Source organism: Periplaneta americana, chromosome 9 (genome assembly GCF_040183065.1).
Source record: "Periplaneta americana isolate PAMFEO1 chromosome 9, P.americana_PAMFEO1_priV1, whole genome shotgun sequence".
NCBI lineage: Eukaryota > Metazoa > Arthropoda > Insecta > Blattodea > Blattidae > Periplaneta > Periplaneta americana.
In genome coordinates, this window is record NC_091125.1 from 47,036,555 (window position 1) to 47,061,122 (window position 24,568).

Below are 24,568 nucleotides of genomic sequence, written 5' to 3' on the forward strand. Positions count from 1 at the left end.
GAAGAAGCTGGAACCAGTGAAGATGCTGTTTGGGGAGCTGGGGCACAGACTGAGAGAACGACCAGTGAGGGTAGTCCGAGGCGCGCAAGTGTAAATACATCAAGGAGAAGCGATTGTGGATCAACCGGCAAAGTCAGCGCAAGTGAAGACCAATTAATAAGAATGCCACATGCCGTTGGTAGTCCGGGGTGCGCGAAAGGAAGTGCTACAATTTGGAGGAGCTGTGCGATACCGACCGATGAAGTAGAAGCAGGTGACGAACAGTTAATAAGAGGTAAAATGACAAATAGAAACTCTAACAGAAATAAAGTAGATTCAATCAAAACTATAGATACTGAACGAAACTACCTACTAAGAGATAGGCATCAGCAAAGATTAAATTTTCCTAAAATCAGAAAAACTTATTATTAATTAAATAAGGTAAGAAGACAGGTTTTGAAAATAAGATAGAATTACGTCAAGGTTTTTTTTTAAATAATAATAAAAAAAATGAAAATAGAGAACTAAGGTAGTTATTAAGGTATTCCGATAGTTATATTAATTAGTAAAAGTTCAGAAGAAAATTTGACTTTATAAATTGGTTAACTAATATATTTTAATTTCAATAAGAATGCAATTATAATAAACTTATTAGATCATAATAGAAATCATAATAGAAATGAATCGATAATGAGTACATGCGACATAATGATGAAACTAAATTGAGGTTGATTATGTAAGCAATTTGTCAAGCTTGTTTTTAAGCAGGCATGCGGTAGTCTTCGTAGAAGTTACGCAAACGTTTCTGCTGACATGAAAATATTGTAAGAAAGAAAGATTAACCTACATATGGAATGTACCGATTCAGCTATTTCAGGTTCATGACTTACAGTATGTCGACATCTGATCATCTAATTGGAATAATAAATTATTATGTAAAATAAGACCTAAATATTACAATTAGATTTTTGAAAAGGAGCAAATAATTAAGGTTTTAAGTCTTAATGGTTATCACAATTGGTTTAAACATGCACTAAAACAAGACGTAAGTGCAAGTTTGAACCAATAAATTATTGAGATTTGCGATAGATTAATTAGTTTAGGAAACTGTATATTTATTATGTAGAACTACATTTGTATATAGATCTTTTGTTAAATTATTAAGTTTTGTACTTTTGTGAACAATATCAATAAAGCTATCTATCTATACTATCTTGAACTACAATAAAATGAAAAGGAGTAACGAACCTGAGACGCTGACATCTAAATTCCGACGTTCGTCCGCTGAGCTACGAGGGCAAAAGTGTGGAAACATTTTCGGAAAAATTGGCCCAATCACACTCTAAGATTTTCTGATGATTCGTAGAAGCTAGTCCAGGATGCGGGGGGCAAAGGCTAATTGAGATTTCCCGATCTCTGATAGGGTCAAACATCCTGATAGAATTAATATTTAACCCTTGCCGTGACTTTCGGTGAAGTCCGGAGGGCCCAATTAGTCAAATCCACTCTCCTCATCTCCACGCTTGGGCCCCCTGGAATTTAATAAGATGCGAAAGAGATAGTGGTGTGCGGAAAGCAACGGGATGTTACCGCATTTAGGCCTATCCTTCCCAAGAAAAACTGCAAACATGAACAAAGGAAGCTTTAAATAGAAGAAGAAGGATCTTCTGCGGACCTCTGGAAAAAGAACTAAGGAAGAGACTAGTGAAGTGCTTTGTGTGGAGTGTGGCATTGTATGGGGAAGGAACATGGACATTACGACGAAATGAAGAGAAACGAATTGAAGCATTTGAAATGTGGATGTGGAGAAGAACGGTGCGTGTAAAGTGGACAGATAGAATAAGAAATAAAATTGTGTTTGAGAAAGTGAGTGAAGAAAGAATGATGCTGAAACTGATTAGAAAGATAAAAAGTAACTGGTTGGGTCTCTGGTTGAAAAGAATAATAGACGACATTACGATATGTGGATCATGTGCGGAGACTAAGAGGAAGGCAGAAAATAGGAAAGATTGGAGATTGCTGGATTTGCAATGAAAGACCTGCCCATGGACAGAACACTTATGTATGTTCAGAATGCCTGGAATATCGTGTCTAAAACAGTCGCTATTTGCAAAGACTAGTCAATTCCATGCCCACTCGACTGCAAGATGATCGAGATAAGACGAAGATAGACTAAATATTGAATTGTGGCTTTTTGTTTTGTTTTTTGAACGCTTAATTGTTTGAATGTTTTAAGGCCGACGCCAGTAAATTTGTTTTGTTTATGCCACGAAAGATATTTTTATTGAGAATAAAATCTTTCTTCTTTCCATTTGCAGCCACAATATCATAATGATAAAGTCATGGCATAATATATTAATGAACCTGATGTTAATTACTAAAATAATCGTAAAAGAGAAAGGAGCCATTATGTATAGTTTGTCTCTCTCAAAAACAGAACAAAAAAGAACATAAAAAGCACGTGGTTGTAGTCGAACGCAGGACCTCATGAATAAGAGGCCTGAACGCTACCATTATGCTATCGATAACACACAGAATACTTCAATTATAACTGTAGATATCAGACGTGGTCCAACAACATGTAACATCGCCTGTCTCCGAATTGTAGCGAAGATACCCGAAGGGCACTTTGTTTCAGGAGAGCGGCCACTTTTTCTTTTGACAGCTGTACATGTATCTATTTGCATTAGTATTTGGTACATATAAAATCTGTTAAAAATATGTGTAAATATTTTGTTATTTAATAAAAATTCATGTAAAACAACGCCCTATTTATTTTCTCCCTTGCTCTAATAGTTATTCCATAAATGTATCACGTATTTTACGGTCTGATTTTTTGTGGATAATCGCACTATGAAACGCCTCAGTTTAGACTATAGGCACGTCTTTCGATCATATGTACTTCGGCGTAAACGCTCTTTCTAAGTCAGTTAAGGGTCATCAAGCTTGGAGGAAGCTCACTTGACGTAATTAAAGGATTTATTGATGCTCAATTAACCGGTATTAGCCTAATTTAATGTGCGGAACAAGAAGAGAACCTGCAATAGTGATACGGGAGCTATATTGGCTACGATTTTTAAACCGTGTAATTCCAAATAGACGTTGGTGTACAGACGAGGAGGCGAGACCTGGCATGTGAGCTGTGCTTGAAGAGAAAGAATGAGCTATCAGAAAGAGAGCTTTTTCATTATGGTTAATATTATACGAATATATCGACACGGAAGTTCATGTCAGAATAAAATCTATCTTCCTCCTCCATACCTATTAGTGACATAACCACGGCACATAATAAGGTCACAGGACAAGTCTTGCCTCCTCTACTGTACCAAAAACTCGATCCCTTTGCCCTCGAACCGAGGATCGTGAACCGCACCGTAACGCTGCTTTCTTCGTAATGTGATATGTTTCTAAAAAAATGTCTACACTAGTTAAGAAAATATTAACTTTTGTTAACAATTGAGAGATTATTTTATTTCATACCGTATGTTCCATTTATTTCAATAACAATAATTTTAATGTGAATTTATTTTCTTTCGTGATAATTTAGAAGCGAATGCCATACCGCTCATAAAGCCTTTTCATCTTCATAATTTAGGTAACATCTACCATACTTGTGGGAATAAAAAAGTAGACAGCGTTACAGTACAGTACAAAATCAATAATGAAATTAATCGCATGTGTTAATGTGAAAAGGTGTTTGAATACACGTTAGAATGTTTGATTACCTGTTACACCCACATGGTAAGCATGAACGACAGACAACCACAAGTTCTGCCCTCCATGTAACTAGTGAGGCATTCGTGGAGAAAACAATTGCCTGGAAGTATTAACTAACTTAAAAACATGTCATTTTTATGTCTAAAAGTAACTTAGAAGATTGAGAAAATTTTTACATTATGTAGTTCAGTATACCATACCCGATTACCTCCAACAATATTTGCATCCTTCGAAGAGGTGGAAAATTCAAATATCTTAAGAGCAACAGTAACAAATGTAAATGCGTAGAGACAAGAAATAGCACACTCAGTCCTATAAGGAAAAGAAATCTCCATGTCTTAAAGAACCGGATTCAGTCTGCGAGAAAGTGAAACGGGCTACTTTCGACAATTTCGGTCCTGCAGGATCCATGTAATATTCGAAGAGTAGCTCGCATTATTTTTTAAGTCCCGTGTTATCATTATTTATAATTCAGTACCGTAATAATAAGAGATACCTACGTACATTTATCGGTGTATGCAAATCATCTCTCTTTACTGTTTTGTGTAACGCACTAGAATCTTTCATCTATTATTTCGAATCTATATTCGTACCGACGTTTTCCACCTCATTAACGTTGTTCCTTAGACGTGCTCGTTAAGTCTGCGCTCTTTCGGTTAGATAAAAACTCATAGTCGCTCTTCAGTTGTGGCGTGTGTGTTATGTTACGGCTGGAGAATTTCATTTTCTTTCTCCTAAGTTTCCATACATTAACTTTTTTTCTTCCGGAAACGTCATGGTTTCTGAAATGAATTGTTTTTCTTTGGGAAACGTCGAGTTTCTGAACAAAAAGTGAAATTCACACTGACGACATAATATTATGTACACATTAACATATTACATATTGAAGCTTTCTGACTTACTGTTTTATTGCCACCACAATATTATTATTATTATTATTATTATTATTATTATTATTATTGGTTTGTTTCCAATGCCGAATACATGACAACTAAGTCATTGACTTCTCTCGACTGCTGTCACTTTAATTGCCGTTAAATTCGGATCCAAATCCTGGTTGAGACAGTTACCTGGTTGAGGTTTTTCCGGGGTTTATCTTGGATTCATTTCGCTGGCATTATCACCTTCATCTCACTCGGACGCTAGATAACCATAGCAGTTGATAAAGTGTCGTAAAATAACCAATTTAAAAAATGTTAATTTCAGTTTGTATACCAATATGTATGAAGTCGGCGAATGTGCAGGTAATTGTTAGGTGAATTTATTAAACTTATGAAATTATGACACTCGCCTATTAATCTAGTCATCACCAAGTTGCCTACAATACACACCTACAACTGGCCTTCAAACATTATCTTACTACTGAATCTCAGCCATATTACACTAGGAAACAAATTTAAATATTTTTTTCTGTAACTGCGATAAAACTGCGTGTTCTTTACTAATTCCAGAGCGCTGAATTCAGTGCATTTCACAAAATTGATTCTATCACGCCATTGTTTAGATAAAGAGTGTTGACACTTTTTCATATTCTGTGTAATTTGATTACAGATATTTAGCATAACACATTTCGAGATATAATTGCTCTGGAATAATTTTATTGTTAATACTTTAAAATTAATGTTAAATGTAAAAGAAAATATAATCGAACTTAAAAAAATATACATAGTGTTAGGGGGATTACTTATTTACTAACTTATGGCTTTTAAGGAACCCGGAGGTTCACTGCCGCCGCACATAAGCCTGCCATTGGTCCCCATCCTGAGCAAGATTAATCCAGTCCCTACCATCATATCCCACCTCCCTCAAATCCATTTTAATATTATCCTCCCATTTACGTCTCGATCTCTCCAAAGGTCTTATTCCCTCCGGCCTCCCAACTAACACTCTATATGCATTTCTGGATTCGCCCATACGTGCTTCATGCCCTGCCCATCTCAAACGTCTGGATTTAATGTTCCTAATTATGTCAGGTGAAGAATACAATGCGTGTAGTTCTGCATTTGCCCCGCCACGCTTCAATTAACTTCTTTATACATGCCGAATTTTTCACGTGTTAACTTAGCAAGAAAATTCTGGCTAGAAGAAATTACACATGAAGAAATAAAAATTAAAAAATCACTTTTCGATACAGGGATGACCAAAACATGTTGAAAATATTTTTTGCGGCACCATAACACTTTTTCTTAACTTGTAAGAGTCAGAGAAAAAAGTCGTTGTCTAGTGGAATAGAAGAAAACATTATTTTAGCTTATGTTTTCACTATACGAAAAATGTGAAAATGAATTATACTGTGTACAATAGAAACTGGGAAAAATACGTAAAGCACCAAAGGAGAGTGAAAAAAGTTTCATTACTGTAAAAGAAAATCATTCAAGAACTTTAATTACTAAGATCTTTGTTGCAACACATGTTCTGATATGAAGTTGCCGCCCCAAATTGTATACCGCCTTTCTGCAGCGACAACCAGCAAGACGAGCCTGTCATTGAAGTGGCCGCCATGGCAAGGCGTAATGCACTGTGAAACTCGCACTAGCACACGTGTTTTTCTAACAAAAAGAAGGTATATTTCCAAGCTCATGCTACAGTAGATACCTGGGTTCGATTCCTGCTGCCGGAACGAATTTTTCTCCAATCTACATGTTGATTACATATAGTCTTGATTATTCCATGAGAATGGCGAGGCCTCATATTATATGAATATATATCATACTACTATAATCCATTTTAACGCGCAAAAAGGACCATGGGATCATTATTTCCGAAAAATGAAAGCATTGTTTATGGTTTATAATATTAAGCATACCGTCAGCCTAACAAAACATTTTTCCGCTCTGAAGTCTCTTCTTCAAACCAAATGAAATTTTTGGAATTTATGGACACATGCTTCCAAACTTCACAGGATACATTTTACCAACTGAAAACAATAATTCTATGTTTTTTACAAAACTACCAGAAAACTTGCATTAAACCATTTGTGTCTATAATAAACAGTGCATGTATAAAATCATGCCACATTGGCAGCTCAGTTTGCAGAGTGGTGGATTACGATGACCGCGGACGCAAGATCAAATCCCGGCAATGGCAAAGTTGTATTTGTGGTGGACAAAGACGAGGTTGTGAGGTTTTTTTCTCAGGGTTGTACAGTTTCTCTCCCCGCATTTCATCAACCTTGTGAATCTTGAGTTCAGAATCCGCACTACTTTCCGTATGTTTAGTCTAAAGTGAGTTTTATAACAGGACAATCGTGTTCTGTTCTCGTTAGTGCAGTGTTGTGTGAAGTCAATATGAGATCCGTAAAACAAAGAATGAAATGTCTGTCGTGGAAAAAGGTCAGAAAAAATTTCGTAAAAATATTAAATGCAACACCACCAACTAAATCCATGATTATAAACTAATGGCAATATTTCAGGAAACAGGTTTAGTATTTAATAAAAAAACAAAGGAAGTTTTTCGAAAAACTGGACGACAAAAGAGTTTGAATAAAAACTGGACCAAGAAAGTTCATACGCAGATTAGCATAGCAAACCAGGTTATCAAAATCCTCTGCACATGTGGCAATAAAACTGTTAAAATTAAAGTCAATTGTTGATTTTCGTTTATGGGTGAAATTGAAGGATAGAATATAATGTACAATGATCGCATGTTAGATTAATTACAGACAATATTTGAAATGAACTGTCATGAGAAGTAAATTCCGGCATATTATGGGAACATCTATGGAAATACAAGGCACGTATTCAAGAAGAGGTTCGTACTGTAGGATGAGGTACAGTATAGTTTTTCCATCAAATAAAGGAGTCTTAATGATATCGGGGAAAGTTTCCATGTTACCTGAATTCCCTATAGATAAGTTACAAAACAAAATACTAAGCTCATCAGTGAATATTTAACGAAAACAAACAGACTTCAGGAAATAAAGAATGTCAGACTTCAACTTAAATTGCTCTTGAGACAAGTTCAAGGACTATTTTCTGTGTTGCTAAAATCATACACTCTACATATCAATTACCTTATGTTGATAAGCTTCGTTAGTTTGTATTGTACAGTAATAGATGAAAGTTTCATATTATCTCTTGATTTGCAAGCTCACAGTACAATAATAACGTTCTGTAAATGTTCTCTGAATTTTATAAAAATTACGTAAATCTAACACAATAATCCTGATCTGCAAGAAATGTCCTAGAGACGATATGAACAATTACCGACCCATTAGTTTGATGTCCACAATCTACAAACTTTTCTCAATAATCATCTTACGCAGAATAACCCTAACTCTGGAAGAAAACGGATCAGTTGAGCAAGCAGGTTTCTGTTCTGGTTACTCTGCAGCGGACCATCTGCAAGCAGTCTCACAAATGATCGAAAAAGCAGAAGAATTTAATCTCAGCCTGTACCTAGCCTTCATCGACTACTCAGAGGCATTTGACTCAGTTGAACATATACCCATCATGACAACACTGAAACGACATGGTGTAGAAACAAAATACATACGAATATTAACAAAGTTCTACACCAACAGCACAGAAAAAAATCAGACTAGACAAGGAAGGAAAAGAATTCAGACTTGAAAGAGAAGTCAGACGGGAAGACCCTATGTCCCCTAAAATGTTAAACAGCCTTCCCGAAGAAATGTTCAGAAAGAAAAAGCTCAATGACGGAATAACTACTGACGGGAAGAAGCTCTTCAATATATGGTTTGCAGACGACATTGTACTTCTAGCCACGTCAGCCAAAAAACTGAAGCAATGACAGCGGAGCTACAGAACCTCAGCACGGAAGTAGGGTTACAAATAAACCCACAGAAAACAAAAATCATGACTAACAACTCCAGGTCCACACCTGTGGAGTAACGGTCAGCGCGTTTGGCCGCGAAACCAGGTGGCCTGGGTTCGAATCCCGGTCGGGACAAGTTACCTGGTTGAGGTTTTTTCCGGGGTTTTCCCTCAACCCAATACGAGCAAATGCTGGGTAACTTTCGGTGCTGGACCCCGGACTCATTTCACCAGCATTATCACCTTCATTTCATTCAGACGCTAAATAACCCAGATGTTGATACAGCGTCGTAAAATAACCCAATAAAATAAAATAAACAACTCCAAAATACCAATCACAATAGGAAGCAGACAACTAGACTATGTGACAGAATACATCTACCTCGGCCAACTAAAGTCCTTTCACAATAGACGAAGCCCACACCTGTGGAGTAACGGTCAGCGCGTTTGGCCGCGAAACCTGGTGGTCCGGGTTCGAATCCCGGTCGAGGCAAGTTACCTGGTTGAGGTTTTTTCCGGGGTTTTCCCTCAACCTAATACGAGCAAATGCTGGGTAACTTTCGGTGCTGGACCCCGGACTCATTTCACCGGCATAATCACCTTCATATCATTCAGACGCTAAATAACCTAGATGTTGATACAGCGTCGTAAAATAACCCAATAAAATAAAAAAAAAAAACAGACGACAGAACAAGATTCAAAAAAGAATCGGAAACACATGGAAGAGATTTTGGAGCGTCAGTTTCATTCTGACAGACAAGATTTACAACTTAAAATTAAGAAGCGAAGTCATGAACAGCTGCATCCTTCCAGCTCTCCTATACAGAGCACAGACATGGTCTCTAACAGAAAGAGACCGGGATATGCTGAGAAAGTGCCAAAGAAAAATGAAGAGGAAGATGCTTGAAATCACACTCAGGCACACACTACGTAACAAAGACATCTCATAGATGCAGCAGAAACGGCCGACAAGCGAAGAAGAAATGGGCAGAACATGTGATGCGGCTCAACACAAATTCGTGGACACACATCCTTATGACATGGGACCCAAGGATTGGAAAACGCAACGTTGGAAGACAGAAGACAAGGTGGGTGGACGAATTTAGATCAAGATTGGCCATCTATGGTCAAGAACAGCAAAAGACCGACAACAATGGAAGCACATCACTTGCTCACTTGCAACCTAAGCAGTGACTAGTGAACAGTGGACCCTACAATGTTAACCCAGACAGCATCTTAAAACAAAAGTGGCCATCATTTCAGGAGTGTCTAACCGGGAACTGCTTGACAAACCACGCTGCATAGTCAGGAGGCCCTTGCCCTTCACGGAATTTTGTGACTAATTCTTAGAGTATAGTTAAACAAGCAGTTTCATTATGCTCTACATTTGTACGTAAAATTAGATTCTGGACTTACCTTGTTAATCTGATATTGCATTTTGTCGCTTGAATCACTTTTCTTTCTCTTTTTCGCTGGTGATTCACCATTATTATTCTCTTCATTTGCTTCACTGTCAGCATCACTGGCATTATTAGGAGTTATTGTGTTGCTTTCGTCATCTGATGTCTTATTACCAGGTTCCTGTTTATGTTTCTTAGTATTTGAAACTTTGCTTGCTGCAGATATCTGAGGAATAAACAAAACAACAATAACTTATATGTGAAAGAAAAAACAACTCTGTGGAAGAATACGTATAATTGGAATTCTGCTCAGAATACATCAGTACAATGTGAAGGATAATTGTGTTCATTATGACCCTGCAAGAAATGTATCACATTTCAGAATTTAATGAAACCAATTACGTGGAATAAGATTTAGATAAAATAATGGAGAGAATATCAATACCATAACCCTTGAATCCATCTCGTGCAATATACTCAGTATATCTTGTAACATAAGCAGTGGCGCACCCACGGGGAAGGGGAGGCTAAGAGGGTTCAAGCCCCTCCCCTTCCCCCCAATCTTCAGAGCCAGATTTTTATTGTGCATTTTCAGTAAAATGGGAATAATTTTTCATTCTCATGCTAAGTTCCCATATTTTCACTTCTGCACGCGATTTTAGTGATGCCTTAGTGATATTTACAATTTAGCAGTCTTTGAGTGTTCACAGCCCTATTATATTCTGACTGCAAGCAATTGCAATGTTCCTGTCGGTAGTGCGAGAACATGCCATACCGAGCACGAGGCGAACAGTTAGGCCACTCATGGCAGCAGCCCCATTGTACCCTTGATTCTTAAATAGTACTCTTATACATACATACATTACATAGACGCGAACAGGCAAAACATCAAAATTCAAAATGGAAAGAAGCACTCAAAGATCCAAAACTAATCCCTGATCTACCTCGAAAATCTGCCGTGCCATGTTTAGATCAATTACTGGTCATGACTGCCTCGGTAAACACCTCCATCGTATTGGAGTACTGAATTCACCTAAATGCTTACTGTGCACCAGAGAAGAGGACATGGAGATGGAGCACCTGGCTAATTGTGAAACTCTTAGGACATTTGTGGACCTTCCATCAAAATATTGGGAAGCAAGAAGGATTATAACTTCATTGTTAAATCCAGAGCATTAGATATACACACACACACACACACACACACATTACACAGATACATACATATACACATACATACATACATACATACAAGGCCCAAGTGACAGCTTACCGATGCTACTCAATCTACTCCAGGAACATAACGGGTTTTTTTGTCTATGTTTTCACATGTGAACAATGTAAAGAGTAAACACAATATGTGGCATGTGCGATCCACGAAAACCACTCACATCTTCGTCTGACTCTTCTCTTTATGAAGGATTATCATTGAAATTAGTAATTTATTAGAGTAACAAGTTACACAGCTCCAAGTGTAGGGACCATGTTTTTTACCTGTAGATGTACATATTAATACTCTGACTCTGAGATAAGAAATTGATACAGTTACAGAAACTCCATATAATGGAAAACTTTTTCTGAAAAGATGATTCTTGAGTAAATCTGCTCCTTATAGATCTTTTATATTCATTAGCATAACAAAACTAACTAGCAGACCAAATGAATGACACAAAATGGCATAAAGTATACCTTGTTTTTAAACAAGATGCTTGAAATTTTTGATTGAGGAGGTGCCTTCTTCGGAGTTGAGGATGGTGAATCAACTTCATTTCCTCTGCTGGTACTGGTACTTGAAGTGTCGTCATCGTCATTTCCACCATATGACGTCGATGGTATTGAGAAGTCCATATTTTCTTTAGAATTCTTAAACAAGACCTATTAGGAAACAACAAAAATAACATAACTAATACATTATTAAGAAATTTAAATTTCCACATGCTCTGCAATATACTTGGACAAAAATGTAACACATATATCTGCGAGCACGCACATCACACCATACCCCCATCCCACTCCACAGACACACAAACACACAGTATACTGTATACCCAATTATTTATTTACTTAATCATTGTTCTTCTCAATAATTCTGTCTATTCATACCTGACTTATTGGAAATATTAATTTGTCAGTCTCTGATAACATAATTCTAAAGACAGAAACCACTATTCTCAATAACTGGATAATAGCTAGAATGGCAATAAAAAGGTAGTTTGTGATATGAAAATAAATAGCTGGTAAATCTATGCATTTCACTCTCTTATGATGTTGTGCAGACTGGAATCTTTCACACGCTATAGCCTATATTCATTATTTCTTTCTAGGAAACAATGTTAAAAAAACTGCATCCAACTAATAATTTATTATCCTCATCAATGTTTGTACAGCTGCATCCCGATTAGCAGAGACGACAATTTTTCACACTGAATTCTATATTTTACATGCAGAAGTAAATTTATATGAAACATAATTTGATAACTAAAATTCATCGTACATTATTCCAAGATAAAACATGCAATTTACTGTAGATATGGTTTATACACACCTTTAGTTCAGGAAGTGATGTCGCAGTTTTCCATGTCTTGTCACAACGAATTTTAGTAACCCGAGGAAACCTTATAGATATGCCAGACGCTGTGTGAACTTCATGCTGAGTAAATTCTGCACCAGTTATTTCCCACACTGGCATTTCCTGAAGTTACAAATTGAATATTTCATTAATAGTGTAATTCATTCCATAGAAATACTGGTTGTCCCAAAAGTAATGATTCATTTTGATGAAAACAGTAATGTAATGTTTTCTTTCACACGTGTTTGAAGAGATGCTTTCTGTACAAGAAAGAATAGCCATCATTTCACGAAAAATTGGTGTTTTGAAACATTCGACTAGGTGTGTGGGCTGTACCGTCGAAGATATGGAAATCAGCCACCAGCAAGGATCTATGTCAGGCTTCTTGTGAACAAATTCAGACGAACAGGTAGCATGCTTATTGAGGAACGTTCTGGACGACCATCAACATCTGACAACAGTCATGAAGCCACTGAAAGGAACCACATGCTTCCATTTGTCAGCGAGTCATGAATTGAACATTCCAAGAACAAGTGTTTTGCATACTCTTTGTTTTACTCTGAAGAAGAAGAAGAAGAAGAAGAAGAAGAAGAAGAAGAAGAAGAAGGAGTATCACATCCAGGTAATGCATCACCTGGGGGAGGAAGATTATGCAGCCTATATGGAAATATATGCTGACCTTTTGGAGGCCATAGAAAATGAAAACCTATTCCTATTAGAGAAACTCCTCTGCTCAGACGAGACCACATTTCACACGTGGTTTAGTGAACCATCACAACTGCCATATATGGGCCGACAACAATCCTCGAAAGGTGCTAAAATGAGAGCAACACCCTGAAGGTAAACATGTGACTAGGAATGACTAAGACTAAGATGTATGGACCATTCATGTTTGCAGAGCAAATGATAACAGGCACAAGTTGCCTTGATATGCTTCAGATTTTCCTGGAACCACAATTGGAGTCTGATGGAATTCTGAATACTGTTGTGTTCCAGCAGGACAGAGCTCCTCTCCACATTGTTTGCGATTACCTCAATCACATGTTTCCAGAATGGTGGATTGGTATAGGTTCACAGCATATCTAGGCTCCAAGATCACCTGACCTTATCCCCTTAGACTTCTTCATCGAGTCTCTTGTGTACAGGGTTAAAATCACAAGCCTGCATCAGCTGTGTGAAAGGATTGTGGAGGCGGTCAACAGCATTACACCTGATCAACTGCAAAGAATGTTCACAGCTATGGAAGAGCGGTGGTCTCTGTGCATTGACATGCGGGTGGCCACACTGAACATTATTGATATCTAATGCCTCATAAGTGCCCTTGCTATGTATCTATACGTTTACTATATTAAACATGCTTTTCATGAAAATGAATTATTACTTTTGGGACATTAGTATAATGATATAATAGTGCAGGCAGAAATATTATTCCTATATATTTTTTAATAATTCTCTTGTCCATTCTAATAAGTTTATATTTCTTACACAACATAAACATTCCTAAGAAAGTGACATGTCTAAAATACTCATATTCTAGGTTTACATACGTAAATACTATTCCTCATATATTTAACTAACAATAGTATTTGTATGAAATGAATAGACATCACATGTGAAAAGCAAATGAATATGATTTTTTCAGATATTTTCGTCAAGTGAAAAGACTGCTCCACATCAGTAATAAGATGACAAATGAAGACGTAAGTCAATCATTTCACCCCAATCACTGATAGGCTACAATAATTTTCAAAGCTATATTATGGAACTGACACTTATAAAATTCAAGTGGTCTTGAATAGGAAAACTAAATACTTCTCACTTCAAGACAGATAGTGTAGAAAGATTTTTGTCATGCATCGTTTTATAGTTCATAGTTCTGTTTTGGTATAGCATCACGAACTCAAACAAATATAAAAGAAAGCCTAAAATAAAAAAATATAGAATTGATATCACTACCCAAAAAAATAATACAAAATAACATTCTCATAAATAAAATAGCATACTCAGCCAAAACAATTAATGCAAAACCACCATTTCTATATTCAACATTATTTTCTTTAAATTTCGTTCAACAATGAAATAAAGAGAATTCTTGGGTTTATGAAAAATCCACTTATCAGGAAATAACAACTCACGAGATAGATTTATACTCTAGTAACATAAACATTCAGATCCCCACACACCTTCATTAGATGAAGATAAGCTACAGATATTTAAGTTAAACTCTCAATATAAACATAACAATGATTAGGTATTAACTTAAGAAAAGAAAAAAAAATAACAAAAAAGATCCTAGAAATAACTATTGTTATATTATCAGAACATCAAACACTTTATGCGCCATGTATCAAAACATACAGCAGCTTACAAAAATTTGTTTCTCTTTATTTCCTTCTCCTTTTTTCCTTTGTACTGATACAGTATGGGCCAGAAATCAAATCTAGGAGGAAAAAATAGCTTTTCACAGTTAAGAGAAATCGCCTTAAATTCTATTTGTTTTGTACGGCACTCTTACAAGTTCAAGAACCTGTGTCTATAATTACGCCCTCTATCATGTCGGATTTTTATGAATCTTAGTACAGACATTGAAGGTAGCATACATTTTTTGTGTACAAACTCTGATTATGTTTGTATAAGAGGAACTACTCCTTAATAGGAGGTGCATTCAGATAAAATAACTTTCCTCCTATGTAAGATACTTTTATGAAACGTCGTACAGGAATTACAAATACGGTAGCACATATTTTTTGTACAAACTATAATTATGTATGTTTGTACAAAAGAGACTCCCCTGGTGCATTTAGACATAGGCCCTAATTAATAACTTCTATCTAACCTACTTTTATGAAACTTTGTACAGACGTCACAAGTAGCTTACAAACATAATCAGAGTTTGTACACAAAAAATATATGATGCCTGTATCTTCCATACAAAGTTCCATAGAAATATGTTAGATAGGAGAGAAGTTATTAATTTATTTATCTAAGTTCATCCCCAGAAAAGGATAGTTCCTCTTACACAATTATAATCAGAGTTTGTACACAAAAAATATATGCTATCTGTAACTTCTGTACAACATTTCATAAAATTGTGTTAGATAGGAGAGAAGCAGGGGCGGATGCAGAATTTTTTTTTTGGGGAGGGATTTGAGGAGATAGTAAAAATGGAATAATGAGAAATAAGTTTATATACTCACAATTTTTTTCGGAGTCACAAACATTTACAAGTTGGCCTGAGTAGCGTAGTCGGTATAGCCTTCTGTGCTCGAAGTTGCGGGTTCTATCCCAGCACAGTTCGATGGTATTTAAGTGTGCTTAAATGTGACAGGCCTCATAGTATATTGTAAGTTTACAGGGCTAACGGCTTCGAAGCTGGGTACCTGGTTCTAATGAAGTGCACTGGTAGCAATCTAAACATGGGGGCATGAGATAGTTACTCTGCCTGTCATTAAAAATTCACTTCACTAAATCCCCAGGGTAAAAAAAAAAAAAAAAAAAAAAAAAAAAAAAAAAAAAAAAAAAAAAAAAAAACAGGCCTCATACCGGTAAATTTATTGGCATATAAAAGAAGTCCTGCGGGAAAAAATTATGGCACACCAGTGATGCTGATATAACCTCGGCAATTGCGAGCGTTGTTAAATAAACCACAATTTTTAAATTTTAATATTTACAATGACTGCAATACAAAAACAATGACAGAATGACATTTACAGGAGAAGGCGGAGAGGCTTCTTAGACATTTCATCCAGTCCTTCATGAGCATTTACTTCTACATTTTATGTATATACATCAAGGCCAGTTCATTTAATCTGTCTGCTCCCATCGTGCTCCTCAAGTAAGTCTTCAAATACCGCAAAGTTGAGAACGACCATTCTGGTGTTGCTGTAGTTATAGGCAACATGCAGAAAAGTTTCAGAGCCTTGTGAGTGCAGGTAAAAATAATTTCATTGCACCTGTTCAAAGATGATATAAAATCAGTAAGCATTAGGTGAAGATTTTTCTGATCAAGGAAATTTCTTCTCCACATCTTCAATCATTGAAGAAAGACTCTGGTGATGCATCAACATCATTGGGCCACTGATTTACTATAGCCTCAACAGCAGTTTCTAAATCTTCATCTGATGCTCGCACTATGTTTTTAGGCAGCAAAGTTTGTATGGACTTTAGGATTCCCTTATGATTTAAAAACCTGTCCTTGAGCTGACTAATGAAATAGTCTAAGAAGAGAAGGAGAATTGAAAGCCTAAAATACTCTTCAGGACTCTCTGTCTTGAAGTTAGAATGCTGTGTTTGTCTCCCTGCAGTTCTTGGAATTTCCAGCGTAATTCCAGTAAGTTCAGCAACACTTTTTGCCTCTAGGTTCACTGGCTGAAAATTTAAACGAAAATCTTCCAGTTCTCTTTCTAGATTCTCACATAGATCAGTGCATGTCTTAAGGTCCATCTGTTCTGACTGTAGTAGACTTTCTAAACCATGTGACAGGCTAAAAACATGGCTAGCTACAATCATAGATACCAAAAATGTTGATTTCTCTGTGGCTTAAATTACGATGTACCGAAGTACATATGATAATATTTCAGTGCAGAAATTCTGCGTCATCATATGATGATGGAAGAGTGGAACAGAGAAAAATTCTCTCCAGTACTGGGATTTGAACCCGGGTTTTCAGCTCTACATGCTGACACTTTATCCACTAAGCCACACTGGATTCCCCTCCCGATGTCGGATCGAATCCTCTCAGTTTAAGTTCCACTTCTTGGGTTCCCTCTAGTGGCCTACCCTCATGCACTGCGTCATAGAGATGTATGACAATGGCACAATGTCCATACATGTGCAGAGGTGCATATCATGATATACGAAAAATAATCACTTTGTGATTTAAGATGGTGCTTATTCCATCGGATCCTGGCCACTTAGTCACTCATAATGAGTTATATTATTAGTCCTCTTGCGTTGGATCTCTTGTAGTAAGTGTCAGAGAACAGTGCTACTCTCCAGTGGGCAGTGGATCAGAGTTGCGAAGCAGAGACAAGAAAAATCCTAGATATGGGGGTTTCTTTCAATGCAAAGATACATTTATTTAACATTTTAGCAAAGAGAATTTACGTGGAAAACCCTCTAATTGCTATGTACATTCACGAATTAAAATCAATATTATTTCTGTTTCTTGTTTCGTATTTTTCTCAAAATTTCGGGAGGGGATATATCCCCTTAATCCCCCCCCCCTTGCGTCCGCCCTTGGAGAGAAGTTACTAATTTTGTCCGAAATCATCCCATATAAGGGAATAGTTCCTCCTACATAAATGTAATAGAGTCCGTATAGAACAAAATATATGCTACTTCTAACTCTGTAATAAAGTTTAAAAAAATCTGTTACATATGAGAGAGATTATTAATTTTCTCTAAAACTACCCTCCATAAAGGGGCAGTTACTTTTTCTCATACAAATCTGTGCTTCAGTGGCTGGTCATGATAATATCTTTGAAAAATATTGGAGTGCAAGAGATCAAATGACTTTATTGTCAAACGCCTGGCATTATAAAACAACAACTTTTTCTCATACAAACGCAATCAGAGTCTATACACAAAAAATATATGCTATCTGTAAATTCAATACAAAGCTTCATAGAAGTGTTATACAGGAGAGAAGTTATTAGTTTTGTCCAGCAAGATTTTGTGTTCTGACCGACTGTGCGATATATAGATTAATGATTATTGTAGTCTTACCTCAGGATCTCTAGCTACAAAATCTGGAATCATTGTCTTGGTGCACAAAAGCCAATCAGGTACTTTAGACGCTTCTTTGCTGATCTTAATCATATCCAGTTCATCCTGGAAATAAATTAGAAATTCTTCTTGCATAATACAATTACACACATACCTTTGTATTTACGCATGTAATTTTTAGAAGAAAAAGTAAAATAAAATTATTAATTTCATTCATAGTTTTATGCCTAAGAGCAGTCTTTCACTGGAAACCCAGTATTCTTCAATCAAACAACCAAAAATGAGATGAGATGACTTAAACAAAATTGCCGGATTTCAGACTTCAATGCTTGGAGGAGGAGAAGAAGGAGGAGGAGGAGGAGGAGGAGGAGGAGGAGGAGGAGGAGGAGGAGATGATGATGGTGATGATCATACAAATAACTTCCTCGCTCAGAGACTGATCATCATTAACAGCCAGTTGCGTTCACTAAAAATAATGTGTAGTGTATAGGCAATCATTTATAGTTTTATTTTGTAATTTATTTCTTCATAATTTTTACTTCAAACTGTCAAGGTGCACATGGCGTTATAAGAGTTTTGTGTCTAAGTCCAAAAAATGGTACAGCTGTTTTATTATTAGGTATATAATTTCCAGTTAAATACATTTTATATTCATATCTAATAACTTTTGAATTACTCTACAATAGACCTAGTATAACTAGCTTTTTAGCAGTAGTGCATGGAAATCTCGTAATTATATGACGCTTGAGGGTAATGAAAAGGAGTCTTATTGGCATCACTACTATAACAGATTTGAAGTGAAAGCTGTGAAATATGTAAGGACCAAAACCTGCATTTAAAAACGTGGAAATATCAATATAATCTTAACTATGCAACATTTAAAGTAATACTCAATGTGTTTAAATTATTACTGGTGTCTAGCTAAAATATTTTATCACCTTAGGATAAGGTTACCAGATTTTTTCGCAACTTTCGGAAACAGATTTCGATATATGAAACAACTACTTTTAATATTTCTGTCACTTATATTGTTTTTACACACCTTAAAGAATTAAAATACTCATTCTTTACACACTAAAAATATTATTTTTTCTTAAGCAGGTCTTCTTTGGATCCCCTAATTTTGCAGCACATTCCTGACAGGTCAAGTTAAAGTTGGTTAAGATAGCAAGCATGGCTCGAACAGTTTCTAAACTCATTCTGATTTTTGGGATCTCCACATTATGTTCACTGAAGGAAAAACTCTTTTCACTGAAGACTTCACTTCATTTCCAGGAAGACACGGAGATTTCAATCAACTTCTGGAGTTGTGAGTAGAAAATCATTTTCTTTGAGACCGTTTTAAAAATGTCACTCCATTTTGAGCGAAGATCAGTACTTTCTTCATTCCAATTTGCTATTTTATCAGAAGTCACTTATTTCTTCAAGCAGGAAATTTCATAAAATAAATTACTTTATTCAGGTCAAGTCCATCTACATTGGAAGAAACATAATAGACTGTCTCTTAAAATTTCTGGAAGACATCTTAGCAATATACATCCCATAGATATTGTATATTATGAATGAATACTCTAGGCACTGAGATACTCAGCAATATTTTTATAAATTTATAATAATTAGCACATAAAAGTCAGGAATATATGGTGACAAATTATTAAATTCGGGGACATTCCAGGGACGAATTTTGTTCGGGCACAAAAAGCAAAATTCGGGGACTGTCCCCGGAAAATGGGGACATCTGGTAACCTTACCTTAGGACATTGCCCCAACAATTCACAATTAAGATTAAGAAATATTTTTGTAATCTTAAAGTTAGCAATATTTAATGCATTACACAACAGGTTTACATTATCTTCTCTACAAAAATAATTCTTACATTTATGCCTATGCCACTGCCCTCAACGTTTGTCAATTAGGAATAAACTAATGTTTCTCTCAGCATAAATTCATCATTTTATTGGTTACCCAGTACTTGTTCTTCCTGATAATGTACATCTGTACAATGTTTAATTTCTATAATATCAACAAAACTGATGAAGATTATAAAAACTGTTTTCAAATCTGGATAAGTGCAAAGATTTCTCGTTAAATTCTCTTACTCACATAGGCTCTTGTACACTGACAGCATATCTGCTCACCTGTAATCTTTCCAATGTTTTATCATCATGTCCTGTGTGGACCTTGGTAACAGTGCACCATTTCTTACGATCAGGATCGTAACAACCCATCAAAAATACAGACTTCATACCACCTGAAAGAAAAAAAACACAGATTCAATGACGGAAATGAAAAAAAAAAAAAACGAATTTCATCATATAACGATCTTCTATTCATAGAAATAAACATATGAAGAAAGAAAGAAAAGAAAGACAGAGGAGAAGAAAAGAGTCATGAGTTAGCATTTGCTTTTCTGGGAATGGTAGTGTAACATTATATTTACTGGTACCATAATAAAATATGGCATAAAAAGAATATTATTTCTCCTGAATCACTTTTTTTTCCGTAATTTTAATAGGGACTAATGTACAGAAGGTAGTTATCTGAAAATCTTTCGTAATATTACTGTACTGTATTGGTCTATAAGTCGTTCTACAGTCTTTATACTAAACAATGAAGTCATCTTCTGAAGGGTAAGGGGAAAAAATATGGATTGCCACGGAACAGCATTATTGAGCAAATTAAGTATTAATACCTGTGACCAGAGAGCTGCATTAGAGCAAGCGCACAATATTGTTATCAGTCCAGGAAAGCACTGACAGAATGGACAACGATCATGTATGAATATTTCCGATAAATCACGAAATAAAGTAACTAACAAGCAATCAGGTCTGAGGGTGAGCGCTCGGTTTTAATTGCATGCTCCTCCAATTGCAGTAGGCAATACTCAGCAGTAGGTGAATGAAGGCTTGTCTAATCAGTACGCTTCATCAAAATGAATGCTGAAGATAATTCAATACTGTCAACGTCGACCTCAAGCAGAGGCTCGGTCACCATTTCTGCTGATGGTAAGAGATTACAAGACACAATGTCAAAATTAGATGCCGAAAATAAAATTAAATCAGGAGAGTTTGTAGTAGTAGAAAAAAATGGGAGAGCAGTTACTAGCTCTGCTTGGACTAAATTCGGAGAAGTGAGGGATAAGAATACCTTAAAATACATTAAATTTGTTCAGTGCTTCTCATGTAAAACAGTTAAGATTTTCAAAAAGACAGCTGGGTCCTCAGTTCTTGCAAGACATGTTCTCAATCAACTGAGAGTAAAATTCATGTTACGCATGATATGAAACAAATTTTCCGAGATGCATGTGTCGAAGTAAATGCTGTGGATATAAGATCATTTAATATGTTCAGTGGGCCACACTTCACAAACTTAATTCAGAAAGCTGTTGATTTTGGAGTAAAGTATGGCAATTTTGATGCTGCTGATCTTCTAAGTGACCCTATGACAATATCACGTGCATGTAAGGCTCGAGCTGTTGTGGTTAGGGAATAAATTAATCCAGAAATATTAGAAATGGTAGAAAAAGGTGTTTTAGCTGCTACTACTGATTTGTGAACAGACAGTTATCGCAAAAACCAATTTTTTACTATAACCGTCCATATATAAATGAGAACTGGGAGCTCATTAGTAGAGTATTATTCACAATTAAATTCCCTGAAGAATCTGAAACTGCACAGAATATCAACACAGTCCTCTTTGATAAGCTTCAATCTCTGAGAATTTCTCCTACAGCTACTAAAAACATTGTATTTGTAACCGACAATAGTGCAAATATTAAACGTGCTCTAGAGATGAGCTCCATTCGAAGACTGTACTGTGCTGCACATTGTCTCAACATAATCTTGAAACACACATTTACCTTAAAGCTTGCAGATTTGAACTTATCCTTGCTAAGTTCCGGACTTTGACTCCCCACACTTAGCCCGGCTTGTTCACCACAAACCTTCTCCTAAACCCCCTCTAGTGTCAGTAAGTCGCATAGCACGCCATATTGATCTGTCGAACATTACAGGTCACCATTTCTCCCCCTCTTGGAGTTGGTAAGTCACATAGTGCGTTGTGTTGATCCTCCGAATCAAAAGGGTGTGTTCTTGAATGTCGGTAAGTCACATAGCACGCTGTGTTAGATCCTTCGACCAAGAGAACTAACCGTCAACCTAATTTCATCGCTCTCGTTATCCTGCCCCCCCCCCCGACGCACAATGAAAGCAAGCCGATTTTCCCCAGGCACTCCCGTTACCCCTACCTCCCTCTCACACAAATTTTACTTTACTATCACCCATCATAGCTCTCCCCGCTTCGAAGCCTCAGGATGTATATTTCTAAGTTATCAATTTCTATCGCGACTCCTCCGTTTCCCCTACCACAGAACTAGGAGGGAATCACAGTTGTACTTTCCTTGTTGTTTCTGTAATAAACAAATGTTATTCTACAACAGTCTTTCCTTAAACTCCACCATAGTTTCGTATCATCATCCCACCCACAAGCTACAGCCATCTTATCCAGTCACTCCTGTTTCCCCTCTCACTAAATGCAGACTACACATCGGAGAGGAATGACCACGGAGATTGGCGTACGACAGCCTTTCATAGTCAAATAAATAAACATTTTAGAAGTCGACAATTACATAAAGCGACTGTTTCATTTCCATAGGTGGAATAAACATACATGGGCCTATTGTAAGAAGCTGTCAATCAAAAAGGAAATTAGATGATCTATGCCAAGGATGGAACAGTTACTCTCACCCCAGCCACAAAATAAAGTTTTTTTATTACATTTGTTTCAAAAGAATGATGAAAAGAAAAGGAACAAAAAAAAAACAGGAAGGGAAAAGCATACCACTTAACTGCATTGTGCCCTTAAGTAAATCTTCAGACGAAGCCCAACTGAGTCACCTGCTTTTTGTATTTCATTACTGAAATGTTTCTTTGAATTCCTTAATATATTTCTGATTTCATTTAGTTATGTTACATATCACAAAAATTATTTTGCAGTATGAACCAATGGAGAGATCACTTCGAAGACTCAAGAAGAAATGGCGAGACCAAATTTGAAAGAAGACTAAACAATCCATGAGCCTTAATCCCTGTCTGTAGATATTGTTGCAGGTTATACTCACATCATCATCATTAGTGGCGCCAACTTTCGGAAAACATTGGGTGGACTCGAACACTCTAGTTATAAGTTAAAATAAATAAATCTCATAAATAATAATAATAATAATAATAATAATAATAATAATACGACAAATTATTGGATGGGCTCGAGCCCCACGAGCCCATATAAGTTGGCACCACTGATCGTCATCATTATTCTATATATTATTAAAGTCTATGGTTTTGTTACAGTCTCAAACCCACCTTTCTAATCATCTCACATTTGCACTGGAAGGAGTATATTTAAAGCATTTTGAAATTTAACTTCATATAACAATCCTTACCTCTGATTGAGATTCTGGCTGATATGTACATTTATTATCAAGCAGTACATCTTACTTGACGATGTGTGTCAGAGGAAGAACAATTGTTTGTATACATCTGAAGTCTGACTAGTGTAATAAGTAGCTAGTCGGTGATGTATGCAATGGAGGGGGAAAGGAACTGGCCACCCTACCTCATTATCTCCTGGCCTAGTTGCCTCATACGTGGTGTCTTCTTGGTATGACTTGTGAGGTTCAGACCTGTCTTCAGACAGTCCACTAAACACAGTAATCCCAACAATATTTGACGATATATTATATCAAAGGTGAATCCAAAGTAAAAAATGGTTACTGTAAAGGTTAATATAAAAGATCAGAATAATAAATTATTACCTTTCTGCCCAGTTCCAAACCAAGCCCCAAGTACTACCAGATCTGCAGAGTCAGCCATCGCACCTCCAAACAGATAGTCCTTCTTTACTTTCAGCCAGTGTCTCTTGCCAGGTTCATAAATACTCTGTAAAAAATAAATTATTGAATTTATGTATTGCGCAAACTTACTTATTTTATTTAATTCTACATCCATACGTTAATTTGTCTACAGAAGTCTAATCACTTCAATTTCTATGAAATTAGCATCCATTTGAAACCTGAGATTACTACATACAACACATGTATATAATAGTATTATTATTATTAGCTGCATATATTATAACGAAACAATATGAAGTTACGGAACTTCCACCTGTTATGTTCACGTACGTACGCCAGTACTTCTAGATGTTTAATGAAAACAGCAGGAAAAGAATACATAGAAGTGAGTAATATATATATATATATATATATATATATATATATATATATATATATATATATATAGCAATAAATGTCATAAGAATTCGAGTGAAGAGAATAAATATACCGAAGCAAGCGTCTAAATAGAATATTATCAAGAATAAAAACATGTTCAAAGGCCAAGATT

General features: G+C 36.1%; 1 protein-coding gene across 4 annotated transcripts in view; it reads right to left on the minus strand.

Annotated features, from left to right (window-relative positions):
* The window catches only part of DNAlig3 (DNA ligase 3), a 590,685-nt gene that overhangs the window by 210,658 nt on the left and 355,459 nt on the right, over window positions 1-24,568 (minus strand). For all 4 annotated transcript variants that reach the window (XM_069834626.1, XM_069834625.1, XM_069834628.1 and 1 more), the window contains exons 15-20: window positions 23,980-24,103; window positions 20,306-20,418; window positions 18,168-18,272; window positions 12,417-12,563; window positions 11,561-11,746; window positions 9,888-10,097 (exon numbers count right to left, since the gene is read on the minus strand). In XM_069834626.1, the coding sequence (XP_069690727.1) occupies window positions 9,888-10,097; window positions 11,561-11,746; window positions 12,417-12,563; window positions 18,168-18,272; window positions 20,306-20,418; window positions 23,980-24,103 (885 nt within the window). The remainder of the gene's footprint in view (window positions 1-9,887; window positions 10,098-11,560; window positions 11,747-12,416; window positions 12,564-18,167; window positions 18,273-20,305; window positions 20,419-23,979; window positions 24,104-24,568) is intronic.